This window comes from Equus przewalskii, chromosome 1, assembly GCF_037783145.1.
Source record: "Equus przewalskii isolate Varuska chromosome 1, EquPr2, whole genome shotgun sequence".
NCBI classification, from domain to species: Eukaryota; Metazoa; Chordata; class Mammalia; order Perissodactyla; family Equidae; genus Equus; species Equus przewalskii.
Window position 1 is genome coordinate 106,739,628 of NC_091831.1, and position 22,347 is coordinate 106,761,974.

The 22,347-nt window shown below is 39.4% G+C and overlaps 1 protein-coding gene across 1 annotated transcript in view; it reads right to left on the reverse strand.

The window, feature by feature from the left end:
* PCSK6 (proprotein convertase subtilisin/kexin type 6) overlaps positions 1–22,347 on the reverse strand; it is a 181,024-nt gene that overhangs the window by 94,666 nt on the left and 64,011 nt on the right. The window contains 4 exon segments of the mRNA XM_070620507.1: positions 17,010–17,098; positions 19,132–19,208; positions 20,497–20,640; positions 21,366–21,476. Of these exon segments, the coding sequence (XP_070476608.1) occupies positions 17,010–17,098; positions 19,132–19,208; positions 20,497–20,640; positions 21,366–21,476 (421 nt within the window).

Consider the following 22,347-nt stretch of genomic DNA (forward strand, 5'->3'; position numbering starts at 1 on the left):
AGAACTAGCAAGATCTCAAATGCAATGAAAAAAGGCAATCAACAGATGCCAACATCAAGGTAAAAGGGATGTCAGAGTTATCTGACAAATATTTTAAAGCAGCATGATAAATATACTTCAATGAGCCATTATGAATAAGCCTTAAAAAATGAAAAAATACAAAACCTCAATAAAGAAACAGAAAGTCTCAGCAAAGAAAAAGAAGATATTAAAAAGAACCAAGTAGAAATCTTAGAATTGAAAATACAATAATCAAAATAAAAAACTCAGTGAATGGGCGCAACAACAGAATGCAGGGAACAGAGGAAAGAAAGAGTGAGCTGGAAGACAGAACAATAGAAATGGCCTAATCTGAACAACAGAGAGAAAACAGACTAAAAAATAAAACAACAACAAAAACTTCAATCAAATGAACAATCTCAGAGACTTGTGGAACTATAACAAATTATCTAACATTTATGTCATTGGATGGTCTCCCAGAAGGAGAGGAGAAAGAAGGCAGGGCTGAGAAAGTACTGGAAGAAATCATAGCTAAACCCTATCCAAACTTGCAAGACACATAAAACACATAAATCTACAGCTACAACAGGCTTTCCTTCTCCTCTCGAATTTTCTAAATTATGCTTGATGATTAAAGCAAAAATTATAACTTATGTGGTTCTAAATGTATGTAGAGAAATTAAGACAATTATAAACAGGAGAGGGTAATAGGATGTTAGAGAGGTAAGGTTTCTATACCTTACTCAAGTTGGTAAAATGACAACATTCAAAGACTGTGATATGTATATATAATGTAATACCAAGAACAGTCACTAAAAAAGCTATACAAGAAGATACACTTAAAAGGACTACAGATAAATCAAAATTGAATTCTAAAAAGTATTCAAGTAACCCATAGGAAGGCAGGAAAAAGAGAGAAACTAAAAACAGAGACAACAAACAGAAAACAAAAGATAAAATGGCTGACTGAAGTCCTAACAAACACACTAAGTGTTGGGCCAGCCCCGGTGGCCTAATGGTTAAGTTCAGCATGCTCTGCTTCAGTGGCCTGGGTTCAGTTCTTGGGCACAGACCTACACCAGTTATCTGTCAGTGGCCATGCTCTCACCACAGCTCATATACCAAAAAAAAAATCAAAGGAAGACTGATAACAGCTGTTAGCTCAGGGTGAATCTCCCTCAGGAAAAAAAAAAATTACATTAAGTGTAAATGGCCTAAATACAGCAATTAGAAGACAGAGATTGGCAAGGCAGATTAAAAAAAAATGGCCCAAATATATGCTGTCATAAGAAACTCACTTCAAACATAACAAAATAGGCAGGTTGAAAATAAAGGTTGGAAAAAGATATATCATGCAAAAATTGATCAAATGAAAAAGAAGTAGCTATATTAATATTATACAGACTTCAGAGCAAAGGAAATTACCAGAGACAGGAAGAGACATTTTCTAAAGACAAGAGGGTCAACTCAAAAAGATATAGTACTCCTAAATGTATAAGCACCAAACAATAGAGCTACAAAATGTGTGAACAAAAACTGATAGAACTTTAAGAAGAAACAGACAAATCCACAATTATACTTGAAGACTTCAACACTCCTCTCTCAACAACTGATACAACAATTAGACAGAAAATCAGCAGGGATACGGAAGAACTTAACACCATCAACCAACAGGTTCTCACCAACATTTTGAGAACAGTCCACCCAACAACAGGAGAATATACGTTGTTTTCAAGTGCCCACAGAACATACACCAAGACAGACTAGATCCTGGGTCATAAAACAAACCTCAACAAACGTAAAAGAATTGGACTCACACAGAATGTTCTTCACCCACATGGAATCAAACCAGTAATCAATAACAGAAAGATAACAGAAAAATTGCCAAACACTTGTAAACCAAACAACACACTTCTAAATAATCTATAGATCCAAGAGGAAATCTCAAGGGAAGAAAAAAAAACATTGAACTGAATGAGAATGAAAATACAGTTTATCAAAATCTGAGGCATGGCTACACCACTGCTGAGAGGGAAATTTATAGCACTATTTTTTACACTAGAAAAGAGAAATCTCAAATAAACAACCTATACCACCCACTTCAAGATCCTAGAAAAAGAAAAGCTAAATAAGCCCAAAGCAAGAGGAAGGAAGGGAATAATAAAAATAAGGGCAGAAAACAATGAAACTGAAAAGAGAAAAACCCTAAAGAAAACAAGTGTGACAAAGAGCTAGTTTTGTGAAAAGATCAATAAAAATTGATAAACTTCCAGCAACAATGACAGAAAAAAAACCCAGAAGACACAAATTACCAATATTAGGAATGAAAGAGAGGATATCACGACAGATTCTACAAACATCAAAAGTGTAAGAAGGGAATCCTACAAACAACTCTACACATATAAATTTGACAATTTAGACAAAATGAACCACTTCCTCAAAAAACACAAACTACCACAACTCACCCAATATGAAACAGATAATTTGAATAGCCCTGTAACTTCTCAAGAAATTGAACTTGCAATGTAAAAATAATCTCCCAAAAAAGAGATCTCTAGGTCCATATGCTTCATGGGAGGATTCTACTAAAAGTTTAAAGAATTACCATCAACTCTACACAATCACTTCCAGAACATGAAAGAGGGAGAAACACTTCTCAATTCATTTACTAAAGCTAACATTATCCCAATACCAAGACCAGACAAAGACAGTACAGAAAAAAAGAAAGAGAAAAAGAAAATTACAGACCAAAAATCCTCATGAATATAGACACAAAAATCCTTAACAAAATATTAGCAAACAGATTCAGTAATATATGAAAAGAAAACACTATGCCCAAGTGGAGTTTACTCCAGATTCAAAATTGGATTAATATTAAAAAATCAACCAATATAAACAACCATCATAACAATCAAAAGAAGAAAAATCATATGATTATTCCACTCAACGTGGAAGAAGCAGTGACAAAATTCAATACCCATTCATATTTTAAAAGCTCTCAAACAACTAGGAATAGAAGGGAACATTGTCAACTTGCTAAAGAACGTCTACAAAAACCTACAGCTAACCTTTTACCTAATGGTGGAAGTCTGAATGCTTTCCCCCTAAAACCAGGAACAAGGTAAGGATGTCTGCTATAGGCTGGAAGTTCTCACCAGGGCAATAAGGCAAGAAAAGGAAATAAAAGGCATATAGATCAGAAAGAAGAAACAAAACTCCCCTTATCTGCAGGTGATATTATCAAGTACAAAATCTCAAGGAATCTATTCTTAGGACTCACAAATGAGTTCAGAAAGGTTGCAGGACACGAGATCAACATACAAAAAACTTATATTTCTGTATATTAACAATAAATACATGGATGTTGAAATTAAAAATACAATGCCATTTACTATCGCTTAAAATAAAATGAAACACTTAGGTGTAAATCTAACCAAACATGCATAAAACTTGTATAGTGAAAGCTACATAATGCTGATGAAAGAAATCAAAGAAGATCTAAATAAATGGAGAGACATACTGTGTTCACTAATTGAAAGACTCAACATAGTAAAAATATCAACTCTCCCAACTGATATACAAGTTTAACACAATCCTTACCAAAATCCCAGCAAGATTTTTTGTGGATATTGACAAAATAATGATAAAACTTGTATAGTAAGGCAGAAGAACTGGAATAGCTAAAATAATTTTGAAAAAGAAAAATAGAGTGGGAGCAATCAGTCTACCTCATTTCAAAACTTACATATAGCTCCAATAACGAAGACTCTGCACTGGCAGAGAGACAGACACACAGATCAACAGAACAGAGAACCCAACAATAAACTCACGCAAACATATCCAATGACTTTTGACAAAAGTGCAGACAACTCATAGGGAGAAATGCAGGATTTCAACAGCTGGTGCTGGAGCAATTGGACACCCACAGGCAGCAAAACAAAACCACATTAAAACCAAAAGCCCTTGACCTAAGCCTCACCCCTGACACCAAATTAACTCAAAGTGGATCTCTCAAAATGGCATTCAAAATGTAAAGCCTAAAACTATAAAACTTTTAGGAAAAAACAGAATATCTCCAGAATCTAAGACAGGGCAAAGGGTTCTTGACTGATACCAAAAAAACATGATCTATAAGAGGAAAAATAGATAAATTGGATTTCATCAAAATTAAAAAATTTTACTCTGAAAAGACCCTGTTAAGGAAGCTGAAAAGATAAGTTACAGAGTGGGAGAAAATATTCACCAACAACATAATCATCAAAGGACTAGTAGCTAGAATATATAAAGAACTCTCAACGCTCAAAGTTAAAATCAAACACTACCATTAGAAAATGAGCAAAAGACATGAAGAGACATTTCACTGAAGAGGATATATAGATGGCAAACAAGCACATGAAAAGATATGCAACGTCACTAGCTTCAGGGAAATGCAAATTAATCAGATATCACTATATACCTGTCAGAATGGCTAAAATAAAAAACACTGATGATACCAAATACTGTAAGCTTATAAAGAAACTGGATCACTCATACCTTGCTAGTAGGAATGCAAAATGGTACAGCTTCTCTGGAGAACAATTTGCCACCTTTAAAAAAAAAAACTTGTAACTAACATACAACCCAGCAATTGCACTCCTGGACATTTATCCCAAAGAAATGAAATTTATGTTCACACAAAAACCTATACAAGAATGTTTGTAGGTGATTTTCTAGCCCAAAACTAGAAACAACCCAGGTGTCTGTGAACAGGTAAATGGTTAGACAAACTGTAGTACATCCATAAACATGGAATACTACTTATCAATAAAAAAAGAACCAACTACTGATATACACAATGACCTGGATGAATTTCCAAAGAATCATGCTGAGTGAAAAACACCAATGTCAAAGGTTACATAGTATATGGTTCCATTTATATAGCATTCTTGAAATGACAAAATTATAGAAATGGAGAATAGATTAGTGATTGCCAGGGGTAAAGGAGAGGGTGGGGCAGGAGTGGGTATGGCTATCACAGGGCAACATGAAGGATCCTTCTGGTGAGGAACTGTTCTGCATCTTGACTATATTACTGTCAATATCCTGGTTGTGAGACTGTACTGTAGTTTTATAAGATGTCATCATTACAGAAAACAGGGTAAAGGATACACTAGATCTCTGTGCATTATTTCCTACAATTGGGTGTGAATCTACAATTACTTCAAATAAAAATTTTATTGAAATTAAATTAATTTATTCAAATTAAAATTTTATTGAAAACATCAACTAGAAATTCTAGAGGGTAAATTATTTTCAAAGTTTAAAACTATCAGAGAGCTGGAAGACTGAGTTTAGAGATTCTGCCAAGACCCAATAAAAGGGATCAGAGGGATGGAAAGTCCAGAAGAAAGTTAAGAGGCAAAGTTCTAGCATCTGTCTAGTCAGAGTTCCAGGAGGATGGAAGGAAGAAAAATAAAGCAAAAGAGTCAAATAAATAACAGAAGAGTTTCCTGAAGCCAAACACACAAGTCTTTAGATTTTAATCTCAAATCTCGAATCTAGAAAAAAGTGACCAAAGAAACTGACCCACCTTTCGAGTTAAGCTCACCTAACTGTTGAAGGCTAACGTAAAACTGTTAATGACTTTTAAGGGCTCACTGAGGGCCAGGCAGGAAAATGAAAACAAATGCACATCCAGACACACAAGGTGAAATCCTAGTATGATGAAAGAGAAAAACCCTGAAAGTTTCTGGAAGAAGCAGCAAGTTCTCTGAAAAGGGCATTGACCCTCATCAGCAACACTGGACGCCAAAAGACCATGGGACAATATTTTTAAAATTCTGAGTGAAAATTATTTTGAACATAAAATCTAAACCCAGTCAATTTTGTTGGGAGAAAATAAAGACTTTACTGACTTGGGAAGTTTACCACCTAAAAAACCATCCACATATATGGCAAGCACTCAAAAATAGCTTTTGGAAGAATGAATGATTTAGTAGAGGAGAGAACCTAGTAGAATAGAAAAAAATTGACATAAACGAAAGACAAGATTAAAGTAACAATGGTGACCAAAGAAAATGGTCAACTGGATAGTTAAGCTCACATAATTGTCACTGCATAATGTGAAACCGTTAATAACAACATGGACTGAAAATCCTGGATGATCTCAATTTTGGGAGGTAATGAAGGAGAGGAGAAGATGCAGAGGAAAGTGGAACCATGGTAAAGTTCTTGTTTTTCTCAGGAGGAAGGGATAGGTACTGATTAATGCTAAATATGGCAGAAAAATATAAATTCAAATATGTGTGTTGCAGGGTATTAGAAAAACAGAATTCGAATGTAAAAATTTCAAGCCATTAAAATGAAAGAAAACCAGAGAAGAACCTACATCTATCTATCAAAAGGTAGGTAAGTAAAAGAAAGAAAAACAGTGAAAATAAGTAAGTTAATTAGTTAATTAATTAAAAAGAGAAAATACAATAACAGAAATAAATCCAAACATATCTGAAATCAGAACATGTGTGAATATATGAAATTCCCTCTTTAAAGCAATTCTTAATATTGTACAAAAAAATAAAATGAAGCCAGGTACATGCTACTTACGAAACTAAGGTTAAAAATAAAGGGATAAAAACCATATGAGGAAAGCGATGATAAAATAACTTAGCAGGTGTGCCAATATTAATACCAATCAAAGAACAATTTCAGGCCAAAAGAATGAGACAAAGAGAGGATTTCTATATTGATTAAAGCAAGATTCATTACACAACAAGAGATGATAACTCTTGTGCACCTTGTAACATAGCTAAGAAATGTATACACCAAAAAACTGAGAGAAATTGACAATTCCACAATCATCATGGAGACTAAGATCCCTTCTTAGAAAAAGACCAGGTAGACAAAACACAAGACTCCTGAACTTTTGAATGAGCTTGACCAAGTCCTCAGGTGACAAACTCAGATGCCTACAGGCACCAGGCAGGCAAGATAAACAGTAGAACTGGACAGGTCTAGTAAACCGGGCCATGAGGGTGACCGGTGAAGTGCGGCCTTTGAAGGAGCAGTCACTATGCAGCCCCAAACTGTTGCCATGAATGAATGAGGGCCCAGCATGGTCGGAGCTTCTGATTTTTCAAGAGAAACCCACATCCATATTTTTACATAAAATCTCTTGATTTGTAATTGTTTGCTCAAGTTTTTAAAAAACACTTCTGTGAGTCACACAAAACACATCTGCGGGCCAAGGCAGCTTGTGGGTCACCAGCTGCAACCTCTGGTCTAATTTACATAGATATTTGTACTCAATAACCATAGAATGAAAATACTCGTCGAACACCCATTGCAATATTTATAAAACTTGAACGTGTATTAGACCACAAAGAAATTCTCAATAAATTCAAAAAGGCAGAAATTATACAGAACAGTCTTTGATCCTGATGCAAACAAAGGTAAAAATTAGCAATAAAAGGAGCACGAAAAAAATCTATCTAACTGGAAAAAATTTTAAGTCTCTTATAAATAATTCTTGAGTTAAAGACAAAAATCAAAGCTGAAATCAAAAATTATTCAGAAATGAATAACAAAAAGAGCACTGTATAATTAAGCCAGAGATAGATAATGAGAGGAAAATACATAAAACATTTATCTACTTATTAGAGCACATCAAAGCCTGAAAATAAAGAAGTAAGGACTCTATATTCAAGGAGCTAGGAAAAAAGAACAATAATAAAAATTTAGGGCCAGCCCTGGTGGCTTAGTGGTTAAGTTCGGCATGCTCCATGTCAGCATCCCAGGTTTGGCTCCTGGGCGTAGACCTACACCACTCATCTATCAGTGGCCATGCTGTGGCAGTGCTCCATATACAAAAAGAGGAAGAGTGGCAACAGATGTTAGCTCAGGGTGACTCTTCCTCAGCAAAAAAAAAATTTAAAAACTGAAGGACTGAACAAACAAGGAAAAATAGAAAATTATAAATTAGAAAATAAAATAATTCGAACAACCCAAAATATCAAAATACAATAGTAAATAGAGAATACAATAGTAAATTCATATGTCATATATTTGAAAATCTGAAGAATAGATGATTTTCTAGGAAAATTTAAATACCAAAATTCCCTCAAGAGAAACAGAAAACCTGAATAGATCTAGCCCTTTAAGAGTCACCATGTCTGGTCAGATTGATTAATCAGCTCTACCAACATTTCAAAAAACAGGCAACGTCCACAGAATAGGAACTATTTCAGAGCATAGCAAAAGACAAAAAGCTTCCTAACTCATTCTATAAAACCGGCACAATTCTAACACCCTAACTGGAGAGGGATATCACAGAAAACAGCAACTGTAATCCAATCTGTCTTACAAAGAGATGCAAACACCACACACACAAAGTTAGCAATTGAATGCAACAGTGTGTTCCAAGAACAATACTCATAACCAAACAGCATTTACTCCAAGAATGGAAGACTGAAATTTCCAATGTTAGGAAATCAATTACTGTAATTACTACATTAAACAGATTAAACAGTAAAGTTGAAAAACAATATAATTACCTCAATAGATGATTTTTTTAAAAAGCATGCAACAAAATTCAACATCCATTCCTGATCAAACCTTTTAGAAATCTGGGAATATAAAAATCTCCTCAATTTAATAAAGAGTAAGTACAGGAAACCTACAGAAGACATCTACAAATGGTATAACGCTAGGAACATTCCTGTATAAGTCAGAAATAAAACAACAAAACCTATAAACCATCACTATTTGATATTCAGCAGGACTCCTTATATAGTGAAATAAGACATGAAAAATAAATGAGTTATTAATATTAAGGAGATAAAAAAACACACCATTATATTTACAGACAGCTTTTATTTACACCTGTCTAGAAAAGCCAAGATAACAAAAAATAATAGCACCAATAGAGTTCATTGAGGTGGTCAGATATAAAAAACTAACACACAAAAATCAATAGCTATCCTACATCCATTTCAGTTATTAACCAATTAGAAATATAATTTTTAAAAAGTCAACCTAGATATAAACCTAACAAGAAATGTATAAGATTGATATGAAGACAGTGATAAAACTTTTTAAAATGATGTCAAAGAAGACCTAAATAAATAAAAACATACCATGTTCCTGGTGGGAAGACTCAATATTGTAAAGATGTCAATTCTCCCCCAATTAATCTATAATTTCCATGCAATCTCAATCAAAATCCCAACAGGATTTTTTATGGAACTTGACAAGCAGATTCTCAAGTTCATCTGAAAGAGAAAATGTGCAAGAATAGCCAAGAAATTTTTGAAAAAGAACCATAAGAGGAAATTTGTCCTATCAGTTATTCAAAAAAATCCTATTAAATTAAAAGTGAAGTGTTGTTTAGGGATTAAAAACAAACAGACTAACAAAACATAATGGAAGATCCAGTACACACAGGGGAATTTAGTATATGATAAGGGTGACAGGTGGAGAGCACTAAATGTTAATTTGGGGGAGAAATAAAGTTCACACCATTCACAGAAATAAATTCCATATGGATTAAAAGCCAAATGCAAAAAACGAAACCATAAAAGTTTTAAGATGAACTATTCTTCTAAAACTCAGTTATTAGAGGAAATACAGGAAAATGGATTTATCATCTTGGGCTTTTCTAAGCAAAATCCCAAACTCAAGAGTCATAAAGAAAGATGAACAAATCTGACATCATAAAAAATCTTAAATAGATTTTTACTGAAATCTTACATATAGGAAAGAGGCATAAATCATCAACGTATGGCTCTACAACTTAATAAAAAAATAAAATCTCTCTAAAGTAAGAGTTAGGGACTTCCACTAAACATGTAGGAGTAGCCCACTCTCCACTGTGATTCCCAAGGATGTATAATTTCTCCATAAAGTAGGTGTTGCACCTGAGGGCCATATGACTGAGGCATGCATGGCTGGGGGAGTTTGTTTGTTTGCCACACTGCGTTACTTTTACAGCAAAAATGAAAAACCACCTAAACATTCATTATTTTAGAAACAATGAAGTCTGACCAAGAGGCATATAGATACACCATCTTTCCAAGAACAGGCAGCTTTTGTGGCGTGGTTTGTTGGAGGAGAAACAGTGAGTGCCACTCAGCTCTGTCCCCAGGGTGGTCAGCCCGGAAGGAGTTAACACTAATTCAATGGTGAGCGAAGGGATCTCTTAGAGCTATTGGACTGGCAGACGAGAAGGATCTGAGTTCACAAACCAAGCCCTCAGACCCTGCAGCCTGGCTCACTCCCCTGGTCCTCCTCCCCATATGTCAGCATCTTACTGGTCTAAAGAGAAAATCCTCATCTCCTCTCCAGTCAACCATAACAACAATCAGAAAGCAACTATCATGACACCTATGCAATGATGCTGAAAGAAATAAGGAAAAAAGGGGAATAATGAGTACAAGAAAATGATGAAAAGCATAAACAAGCATTTCTCCATAATTTCCAAAATTTAACAAAAAGTATGATTTCTCCTGAAGCAAGGGCTCAAAGAGATACAAGGGTTCAATGAAGAGAAAATAAGACAAAACAAAGAGATCAAAAGTGTGTTCATCCTCATCAGGAAAGAAACAGATGGAAAAAATTAAACAACTTTAGAAACGAAAGCCATATTAGAGTTTTCTCTGGGAAAAAGACACGGGTGAAACTGTCAGAGACGTGAAGACAGGTTTGAGAAAAATTGAGGAAAAATAAAATGAAAAAGAAACAAAAAGTTAAAAATGGTTAGAAAGATATAGAAGTCAGGAAAAAGAAATCCAATATATGTATAAATGGTACACATGAAGAACAGAACTGAACATATGGAACCAAAAATAGTCAAAGCCATAACAGCAGAAAATTCACATAAAACAAAAAAAAATCCAGATCTTTTTCAAGTATACCAAATTCCAACAACAGCTGTTATAGCATCATCCAGAGGTGGCCCAGCAAAGCTACTAGACTTGAAGGACAAAGGAAGATTTCTAGCCAAGCCAAAAAATTCAGTCCACTACAAAGGGAAGAAATCGGGCTGGCCTCCAATTTTTCTAAGTAATGCTGAATCCAGAAGACAAATGAGTGAAGTTCTGTAAAGATATAACATATAACACAGACATAATGCAACTGTAAAGGCAACCTTTGGACATTCTCAAACAAGAAAGAACTGAGGAAATACAGCACCTGTTAGCCTTTCTTGGAAAAGTTACTCAGAGATGAAATCCAGTGAATTTAGAGATGAATCAAAATAAACAACTCAGGCTGCAAAAGCAGTGCTGAAAATGATGGTGGGGAACCAAGACTAACTGACTGTGAGAACCATAGTGACAGAAGGTTAATACTGAACCCTGACAGCGTAAAATCAAATGAACAAAAAACTAAAATTGAGGTGTGGAGGTGAAGAGGTAAGAAGAAACTCAAGTGCTAATTATCTGTTATGGGAAACAAGTAATTAAAAAGAAAAGTAACACTGGCCTCTTAGAGATTTTCATAACCTTGGGGTTTTATTTTTTTTATATAACAGATAGATATTTGAGAAAACTTCTCATTATAATAAAATATTTATGTAAAGTTCAGCAATTCCTTCATTTCAACCTGAATTTCTTTGTCTTCTGTGAAATTCACATAAATTTAAAAAACTAAGCATAAAATTAAACAATAAATAAATAAAATTCAACATATAATTAAATCTGAAGTCCAGCAATTACTCAGTCGGACTTAGTTTCTCTTGTGTTAATTTGCATAAAGTTAAGCTCAGTATATGTTACTAAAAACAAGTATAGTATGATCAAATGTTAATGAAATAATATCCATCTATCTGTCTATCCACCCATCTACACATACAGTTTAAAGATTTCTGTTAAGGAGTAGAGGTTAAGATTTGGGGCCAGAGGTCAGCCTTTGTTTGACCTTGGGCAAGTTACTTAATCTTTCTGGCCCTCATCTGCAAAGTGAGGATAATAGCAGCAATGATAACATTAGTGTTCTGTGGATTTTATATAACATTATACATATAGAGACCTTAGATCAGTGCCTATTATCTAGCAAACACTCAATAAGTACTGGTTATTCCTACTTTCACCAGGATCTAGATGATATTTTACCTTCTTCTCTGTACTCTTCTGTACTTTGACAAACGGTATATATATGTTGGAGTAGTCCTGATTATTAGTAATATTCCAGCAAGAATATTATTTTAAAGATATAATTTGAACAGTGCAACTATTTCTTTCATTTGATTTAATTATTTTTATGTGCTAAAACATATAAAAAACGTAAAATTTTATAAAGAAAGTTAGTAGAAAAAATTATCCATTTGTATAAATATGTAGTCAAGTTTTTAGGAACCCATTTGTGGTGATTTTAAACCATACTCAGAATTCTTTGACACTTTTCTATTCAAAAGGTGAAGCCTAATTTCTCTCCCTTTGAGTGTGTTTAGATTTAATGACCCATTTCTAAACACTAGAGTATGACTGAAGTATGTGACTTCTAAGACTGGGTCATAAAAAACATTGCTGCCTCCTCTTTCTTCTCTCTCTTGAACCACTTGCAATCAGGGAAGCTAGCTATCACGCTGTGGGGATGCTGTAAGAACCATATGGAGAGGTACACATGGTGAGAAATCAAGGCCTCCTGTCAACAGCCAGCAAGAACTGAGGACTCCAAACCAAGAGCCAAATAAGTGAGGTATCTTGGAAGTGGATCTTTCAGCCCCTTCAACTACAAGCCTTCAGACTACAGTCACAGCCAACAGCTTGACTGCAACCTCGGGAGTGACCCTGAGCCAGAATCACACAGCTAAGCCACTATCTGTGCTAGATAACAAATGGTTGCTGTTTGAAGTAGCTACATTTTGGAGGAACTGTCATGCAGTAATAGATAACTAACACACCATCTATGTAGTAAAGAAATAGAAACCACAAGTTTTAGTTCCAATAATGGCAAAGTAGCTTTTATCACACCAACTCTTCTAAAAATAATAATTATAAACTCTGGACAAAATATTTGTTAAAAAAAACAACTTTTAAGGGCACTGTAAAGCAACTAGAAGAAAGAAGAGGCGGGTCGGGGATTCAATTCTTGAAAGAAGGAAGCATATTGGTTATGATCCAAATTAATACGACTTTTGCTCTGAGGAAACTCTTCATTTCTCTTGGTTTAGAGAAGCTAGAACTCAAGCAGGAAAGTACAATCTTATCCTCCTAGGGAGTCATGGGATGGAGTTTGGGACTGCTGGAGCAGAAGGAAATTGAGAGAAATCCCAGAAAGAAGAGAGTTACAGAAGAGGACATATAAACTCCCCTCAAACACTTGATTGACCCCTGAATTTAACATATTTGGGAAAGACTCTAAGAAGTCCAGGAGGAAAAGAACAGCTGGAGGCTGAATGAGCTGAGCAGATATTTCAGCTGCTGCCCATATTCAGCTGGAGTCAACTTGGAGTTTGAGTCTTGTCAACTTAGAGGTCTTGGTAAATGTTCCAGTCCTTCCAGTGAAATACCAGGAGGGTCACGATCTAAGAGTAAAGACTATGTGCTTGGGCTAAAGGATTTTCCATAAGGCTAAGGGCAAATCAGAAAGAGATAAATCATAAAAAAATTAATAATCAAGCCTCTGCAAGTTCAGACTGAACTGACTGCTAGAACAAACTCAACAATATTCGGACAAAGATAACAGAATCCAGAGTCTCTGCAATGTAGCATAACAACGTATACTGCACAATAAAAAGTTACCAGATGTGCAAATAGGAATATGTGACCCATTGTAAAAAGAAAAATCAATCATTAGAAACATATCCACAAAAGACCTAGATACTGGAACTAGTACAAAAGACTTTAAAGTAACTCTTATAAAGACGTTAAAGAGTCTAAAATAAAAGATAGATATAATGGGTGATGAGAAGGGGAACCTCAGAAAAGATGTGGAAACAGTAAAAAACAGCCACATGGAAATCATAGGACAGAAAAGCACAAAAATCTAAAAGTTAACTCCCCCCCACAAAAAAGCTCATTAGATGGGATTAACAACAGATTGAACACAACAAAAGAAAGGATTAGCAAATCTAAAGACAATGTAATAGGAATCATCCAATTTGAAGTACAAAGAGAAACAAGGATTTAAAAAATGAACACAGTCTCACTAACCTGTAAGGTATATCAAACAATTTAACAACTATAATTGATGCCCAAAGAGAAAAGAGAGAAAACAGAGTTGAAAAAAATATTCGAAGAAATTTTTCCAAATTTGATTTAGAAAAAAAAAGAACAACTCGCTAGGAATCACAGCAAACCCCAAGCTGGATAAATATGAAGAAAATTACACCAAAGGATGTTACCGTCACAGGCTAAGCACAGAGAGAGGAAAAAAAACATAAAAGCAGCCAGAGGAACAAATCACGTTTCATAAAGGGGAACTACAATAAGGATGACGACTGACTCATCGTCAGAAACATGGACGCCAGAAGACAATGGAATAACACCTTGGAAGTGCCGGGAAAAAAGCACACCAAGCTAGAATTCTGTTTAGCAAAATTTCTTTCAAAAATGAAGATGGAATAGAAACACTTTCAGAGAAAAGCCGAGATGATTTCTCACCAGTACACCTGCACTTCAAGAAATACTAAAAGAAATTCTCAGCCTGTAGAAAATTTGAAACCAAATGGAAACCTGAAGCTGGAAAGTGGGAAAGAGCACAGGGAGTGTTAAACATGAAGGTAAGTAGATTTCTTTTCATAAGTATTTTAAAGTCAACTGACTGTTAAAGCAAGAATAACAATGCACTGTGGGTTTATAACATGAAGTCAAACATAAAAACAAAGGATGAGAGTGAGTGTGAACGCAAGTGATCTGTTTTAGGTTCACACAGTACATGAAGTAGTATGATATTGATTCCAGAGAGACTGCGATGTCAGGATATACATAGTAATCTCCTGAGCAACACAACAATAACAAAAAGACATTAAGAGGTACAGCACATGGTCAGCTCCAGCGGCATCTCAGAGACATTCCCTGCTGTGTGCCAGCACACTCACAGAGGGAGGCCATGTGAGGGGTGACTGACAGTTGCTCTGCCCAGGCATGGGCTTGGAGGGAGTGGCAGGAAGAAGGGGTGGCTGCCTGTGTGGAGAGGCTGCAGCTGTGGACAGCAGCTTTGGAGACAGGACTATCACAGGTTCCCTGGGGCAGGGCCTGCCTCAACCCCACACTTGCCTCTCCATGGCCAGCCCCAGCACATGTCCCTTATCCCTGCATGACAGGCTCCATGCTGCAGATTCTATTGTTTCCTCAGCACTTGCTCCATTCCCAGCCGAATCCTCCCATGTGAGGCGCAGGCTGTGCCTTCGGGCCTCTAGCCTCACTGCATGCTTGCCCTGCCTCTCCGGGGGCTCCCTGTCTGCCCCTGTCACTTCAGTACTTGGTCCTGGACTGTCTTTCACATTGGCACTGCTCATCTCAAAGACACGCTGAGCTCCTGGAGGTCCCAGACTATGTCTGTCATCTCTTTATTCTCCCCCTCAGTGGTAAGCACAGTATTATACATGCATTTCATGCTCGAAGATATTATGCATTAATTTAAAAATATTCCCGTTCCCAAGCCCTGGAAGGAGAGGTGCTCTCTCCAGAATCTGGGAAACTCGGGTAAACAATTTTGCAAAGAATATAGAGCAAATCTAGTGAGAACAAACCATCTTCATTGTGTACTTTCTCTGGAGGGTCTTTATGGACGTGACTCCACTCACTCCTCACCACAGGCCAGGATGTGGTGCTGTCCACCTGCCTGACTCCAGGGCCCCCTCTCAACCAGCATTCCTCAAACTGTGTTTGTGGTCCACCCTCTGGGATCTTGTTAGAATGCAGATGATGACTCAGTAGGTCTGGAATGGGGGCCAGGATTCTGCATTTCTAACAGCTTCCAATGTTGATGCCGCCAGGCCAGGGGCTTTGGGGAGCCAGGTTCAAACAAGCCTAAAGGTGGAGTCTACCCCTCACTCAAAGCAACATAAGTCATTTTTATTGTTTTTCTGAGAGTCTGAGCAGGAAGGATGGAGGAAGCCAGTGACTCCTTGCAGACCTCAAAGCCAGTGCTTTCACAAGTGGCATCTGACCTCATCATCGCAACAAACCTGGGGAGACAGATGCATCATTGCCATTCTTCCCCCACAGGTGAAAGAACCTGGGCTCAGAGAGGTTACATCAGTTGCCCAAGTACACACAGCCAGTGGATGGTGCAAATGGGATTGGTACCAGGTCAGCTTGGTCCTACAGCTCATGGGCAGACTTCTTAGGGATCTTTACTCATTATCAAAAGCTCCAGGGAGGGGCCAGCCCAGTGGTGTGGTGGTGAAGTTAGTGCATTCTGCTTTGGTGGCCTGGGGTTCGTGGGATTGGATCCCAGGCACAGACCCACACACCGCTCATCAAGCCATGCTGTGGCGGTGTCCCACATACAATGTTCTGGGGACAAATGTTAGCTCAGGGACAATCTTCCTCCCTGCCCCCAAAAGAAAAAAAAAACTCCAGGGAGAACTTACACATCTCAACACAAAAGAACTATCTACAAAGGAGCAAGGCCAGGTGACAATCTCCTGATTTGTTCTGCAGGACATGCCCTTGGGGGTTAATGCTGTCACAGAGTGACAAATCACAGCGACTTCAAAGATTTTCAAGGGAAAGGGTAGGCAGAGAGTCCTAATTAAGTAAAAGTTGGGGACCCTCTTTTCAAAACTCAAGAAATTCCCCAGAGAATGGGTGATCCGGGAACTCTTGGCCCAACTTCACCTTGTGCTGCTTGTAGCAGAGCTGAGGGGGCTACAGCTGCCCCCACAAAGGCAAAGCAGGAGGGAAGGCGGCTTCCCAGCACAGCCATCTGAGTGAGCCTGAGCACCTCCAGATGGAGAGATAAGAGTCCCAGGTGAGGCTGCAGTGCCCTGAGGCTACGTGGACAGTCAAGGACCATTCCTGCCCACGGCGTGCACCTGCTCAGTTCCCAGGCTCAGCGATGTGTACCTAACAGCTCCCGGACCTTACCTCCTATCTTTGCATTGTATGCTATGCCCACGATGCAGTAGGAGTTGTTGGCTGAAGCGGCCACTTCTCCTGCACAACGAGTACCGTGTCTAAAGCAAAGGAAAAAATGAAGTTAAGATGCAGCCCAGCAATTTTTAGTGAATTCAGTGCATTGCTCAGTTCTCATGCAAGAGTCAGTTGTCTTTAAGCCAGGGAGTGACACTAAAGCCCATTTCCTGCATCCTTTCTCATCATTCCTCCTCCTCTGATGGCCGGCTCTAGGAGGGAGCCATCAAGGCTTCGCATAGCCCTGGCAGTCCTGTCCCTGCCACACTTGTAGGCTGACCAGGCCTTCCACCGCCTGCAAATGGCGAGCGGTTGCTCGGGTTGTCTCTTCCCATACTCCTACATCTCAGGGAGGGGCTCTGCACCCAGCGCCCTGGGTCCTGTGCTTCCCTCCTCCCAAGTTCTGCCTTCCTGTGACCCACGACACATTGCTTGGCATGTACAGGTGCAAGGTAAATGCCTGCCTCGCTGGCAGGATGGGAGAAAGAACAAATCAGTGCTTACGCTGTGTCCCCTGTGTACCTATCACCCCCACGCTCACCTTGGGACAGCCCTCCCACCATTTCCAAGGCCATGTAAGCAGAAGCAGAGGAATAAGGCTCTCAACCAAACAGTCAACAGCAGCAGAGGGACTATGAAGAAATTATCAGAAAAACAAATTGCTTTCCTCAGTAATGACCCCATTCTCCAACGTGCTGCCTCGGGTCAGTGCCTCCAGCAGAGGCCAAAAGATGGGCATGTTTAAACACCACATCTTTGAGAAGAGTCCGCAGGGGATTAGAATCATTGATTCAAATTTAAAATCGCCTTTAAAAATCGTCCTGGTCTGTGTGTTAGCCCTCCAGAAGGGAGTCATCTGTCCGTCCTTGGACTTTGTGCAGCCCCACAGCCAGTGCAGAGTCGCAGAGCTCGATGTCTTACCCGGGGACTCAATCCTGCCCTTCAAGGGTCACTGCATAGTGTTTGGATCATTCCTCCCTGCCCCCTGGACGTGTGGCTGGGGAACGAGGGCCCTGCACCCCAGGCATGCCTGCTGCTGAGCAGGAAGGGCACCTTGGGACGTGGGGCTGGGGCCTGTGTGGCTCCGGGGAGGCCTGCAGTCTGCGGTGCTGACCGCAGCAGCAGCCGAGCCTTGCTGCACGGCACCATGTGGGCACCAGTATTTGAGCCTCAGAATCGAATCTACCAAACATTGAAATTCTATGGAGGGAGGACGCACTCTGGCAAGCGTTGTGTCAACAGTGGGGAGGAAAGAAAGGGCTTTTGTTCTTTTCCTCGAAATGTTTTTTTAAGGATAGTGAGAGCTTGGGACATGGGCATGCTGACAGAGAAAGGACAAGCAGGACACAGCAAACGACCTCCCAGGACCAGGTTTGGAGAACTGGACTCTAAGTCCAGGCCTGCCATTTACAGCCCTCAAGTCACCCACTCTCTCCTAACCACGCCGCCTTCATTGCAAGATGATGTAACGACCATGGTTTACTGAGCGTCTGTGTGTTCTTCGCCTGTCATCTCACTCTCCAAACTCTGGGAAGTAGGGAGCACTTCCACAGAATAGCCTCTAAGACACAGAGACGCAATAAGGTTACTCAACCTGCACCCAGCCACACAGCCGGGAACGGTGGAGCTGGGAATCGAACCCAGATTTATCCAGTGTCGCCTGTGCCCCTTCCACCTCCCTCAAAAGGTCATGGACAGTCAAAAAAGCTCATGCACGTGCTCCAATAGGCCAAACTGCTGTCTTAACACAGCTCATCATGGAGACCACCAAGGGTTATCCTTTTAAAACATTCCAACAAGGTTGGGAGTAGGAACAATGTTGGTCAAACATCCATTGCTAGCTGACCAGCAGAAATGATGCCCCTAAGGAAGAGGCTAAATCCACAGAGGCTGCCTTGTGCCTGATGGGCTGTGTCAGGTCTGGATTCTGCTCCTGGGTGAGCTCCAGACACCCGCCAGGCAGCCAGAGAAGCGCCGCCAACCCCATCACCTCTCCAGGATCCCTTCTGTGGGCCAAGTCAGCAGTGATTCTGCAGGGAGGAAGAAGGGAAGCAGGGAAAGAGACAAAGTGACATACTTATTTTCATTGCTGGCATCATATCGTGGAGATGGGTCGTAATCATTTCCGTTGACATCATAGCTCGCGTAGGAATCCTAAGAAATGAAATTTAGTGACTGAAGAGAAATGGCACAGCCTATTACAACCCCGTTTTAAATTATTTTTATGCCTTTATTGGAAAATAGAGAAAAACACATACTTGGTACTCCCTCACCATAACTATCATCTCAGATATATTTTTATTGTGGTAAAATATACATAACAAAATTTACCATCCTAACTGTTTTTCAGTGTACAGTTCTGTGGCATTAAGTACATTCACAATGTTGTGTAACACTCACCAGCATCCATCCACAAAAGTCTTTTCATCTTGCAAAACTGAAACTCTGTGCCCATTAAACACTGACTGCCCATTTTCCCCTCCCCCAGCTCCTGGCAGCCACCATTGTACCTTCTGTCTCTATGAATTTGACCACTCTCGGAGCCTCGTGTAAGTGCAGTCACATAGGATTTGTCCTCTTGTGACTGGCTCATCTTACACAGCATGTCTTCAAGGTTCATCCGTGTGTAGCATGTGTCAGAATTTCAGGTTCACCCATGCGGTAGCATGTGTCCGAATTTCCTTCATCTTATATTTTTAATATGTATGTTTGTGTTTATATACTCATAGTATTCATATAATTTTGCATGTTCCTTTCAAAACATATCATATAAGCTCTCTGGTGTTGTCGACACAGACTTCAAAACTGTCATCTTTAAGGGCTGCAAAATCGTATATCTATCAAACGGATATGATATGATTGACTTAACCACTGTTAGGCACCCGGGTTTCGTAGACTATTGAATGCATTTATCATGTTGAGTATGTGCCAGGCTCTCTCCTTTACATTTATGAATTCATTTAATCCTGATGATCACCCTATGAGATGGTAGTCCTATCATTAACCCCATCTTACAGATGGTGACACTGAGGCACAGAGAAGTTACGCAACTTGCCCAAGGTCTCAGGCTAATAAGTCACAGGACCAGGACAGGAACCCAGGCAGTTTGCATCCAGAGCCCATGTTTTAACTGTCATTTTTCTTGTTTTTAATGTTGGTCTGATGATTATCTCCATATACGTGTTTCTGAGATCTTTAGGATCCATTCCCAAAAGTATGATGTGTGACTCCTCAAACACGTGGATGAATCCCTCTGCAAACCCACTCCCTGACTCCAGGAGGGCAGGAGACAGTTGGTTTCACCAACCTTCCTGAGCACGGCTTTCTGTACTGCCTAATATAATGGGGGGAAATGGCGCCTTGCTGTTATTTTTAATTTGTACTCATTTAATGACTAGCACAGTTGACAATCTTTGCATGTCAGTTCCAAGGCTTGACTTACATAATTTGGGGCCAGGTCGGGGTGATTCCTCTCTATGCCATCATCGAGGATGGTAACCACCACGTTTTTTCCCGTGTAGCCCCTCTTCCATGCTGCCTGGACGTTCATTTCCGAGCGGCAGCGACTGTTCTTGTCACCACAATGCTGTATGCACAGAAGACACAAAGACCCCCAAAATGGACACTCCTCATGCAATGGACAGGCCGTGCACACCAGAGGCGCTCTGATGCTTGCAGGTAAACAAGGAGGAAACACTTCCCATGCCCTTTGGAGCGAGGATGCTCTTTGTCCCACCCGTTTCCAGGAAGAGTAAACGTGGAGGGCTCCAGGTGCTTCTCCTGCACCTGGCAATCTGTCTGCCATTTTCCTAGGGCATCACCTCCACGCAGGGGGCTGTGTCCAGGGACTCATTTTCACCACTTAGTCGTACAGCCTGCATCACATTGCTTCCCTGCTCAAAGATCCCCCTCCTGGGGTTCACGCAATTTCAGAAAAAATTCACAACAACGCTTGTGCTCCTCAGCGTTAAAGTTGTGATTTTACACTCCAGATGAAGTGTATCTCCTTGGAGTGATCATGAGAACTTAGTTGTGGTTTTTTTTTTTTTTTTTTTTTTTTTGCTTGACGAAGATTGGCCCTGAGCTAACATCTGCACTAATCTTCCTCTATTTTGGTTGATGAGTGGTCTAGGTCTGCACCTATGATCTGAACCCACGAACCCAGGCTGCCGAAGCAGAACATGCTGAACTTTAACCACCATGCCACAGGGCCAGCCCAGAGAATTTAGCTTTGTTGGGGGAAATCAACCCACCTCAGAAAGACCGCATGGCAAATGCCTGGGGGCAGAGAGAGGCCCACGCCCTACTCACCATGTACCACATGTTGGACCAAATGGGGTCGTTGAAATAAAGGGCCTGAGGGTCACTTCGCACCTGTCTCTTCACCCTCCGTTTAACTTCTTGTTGTTGGAGCCATTTCACCTACCAGGAAGAAATGTAGTTACTGTTCATTTTAAAAATGACCTCCTGATTTTACGTAGCCTCTCTTTAGGTGCAACAGGTTTCCTTTTTCATGAATAGCTGTGTCATATTAGATGTTCAGGATGCTAAGTTTCAGGGAGACATTTTCACTTCAAAGTGACATTTGAAAAATGAGAACTTGTTTGCGTACGTGGAGGGGGAAATAGCACCACTTGGACGGATTCTGAAATCATTCTACTGAAAAAAGACCTCGTGAAGTTGCCAATAAATTGTCTGGTGACCTTCGTCCTGAATTAGAAGGAAATACACGTATAGGAATGGAAAGAGCACAGAGAGGGGAGAAGTGGGTCAAGTGGTTATCAGACGTTGGAAGCAAGATGCTTTGCAGTGAAGACATGAATAAGGAAATCACGATAAACCATTTATTGGAATTTTTAGCAGCCACTGGTAACATGGTACCAAAATATGCATAGAGAACACTATAGAAAGGAATATGATACAGAAAATAACAACAGCAGCAATTCCTTGGTGGTGACACTATTGCTAATTTAAACATTTTAAATTATTTTCAGGGTTTTATAAATTTGTTTCAATTGGCATGACCTGCCTTCACAATCAAGGAAAAAAGTTTGAGGGGCAGTATAAATGATATTTAAGAGCAGGAATCCAGGAGTCTAGCTGCCTAGATTCAAAACCCAGCCACACGCTCCCCAGCCGTGTGACTCAGAGCAGTCAGTTAACCCTCCCGGCCTCAGTTTGCTCATCTGTGCAACGGGCATCATCGTGGGTTGTTATGAGGGGGCACTGGCATATGAACTGCCATATATAAAGTGCTCACATCAGTCCCTGGCACACAGCCGTACTATCATCG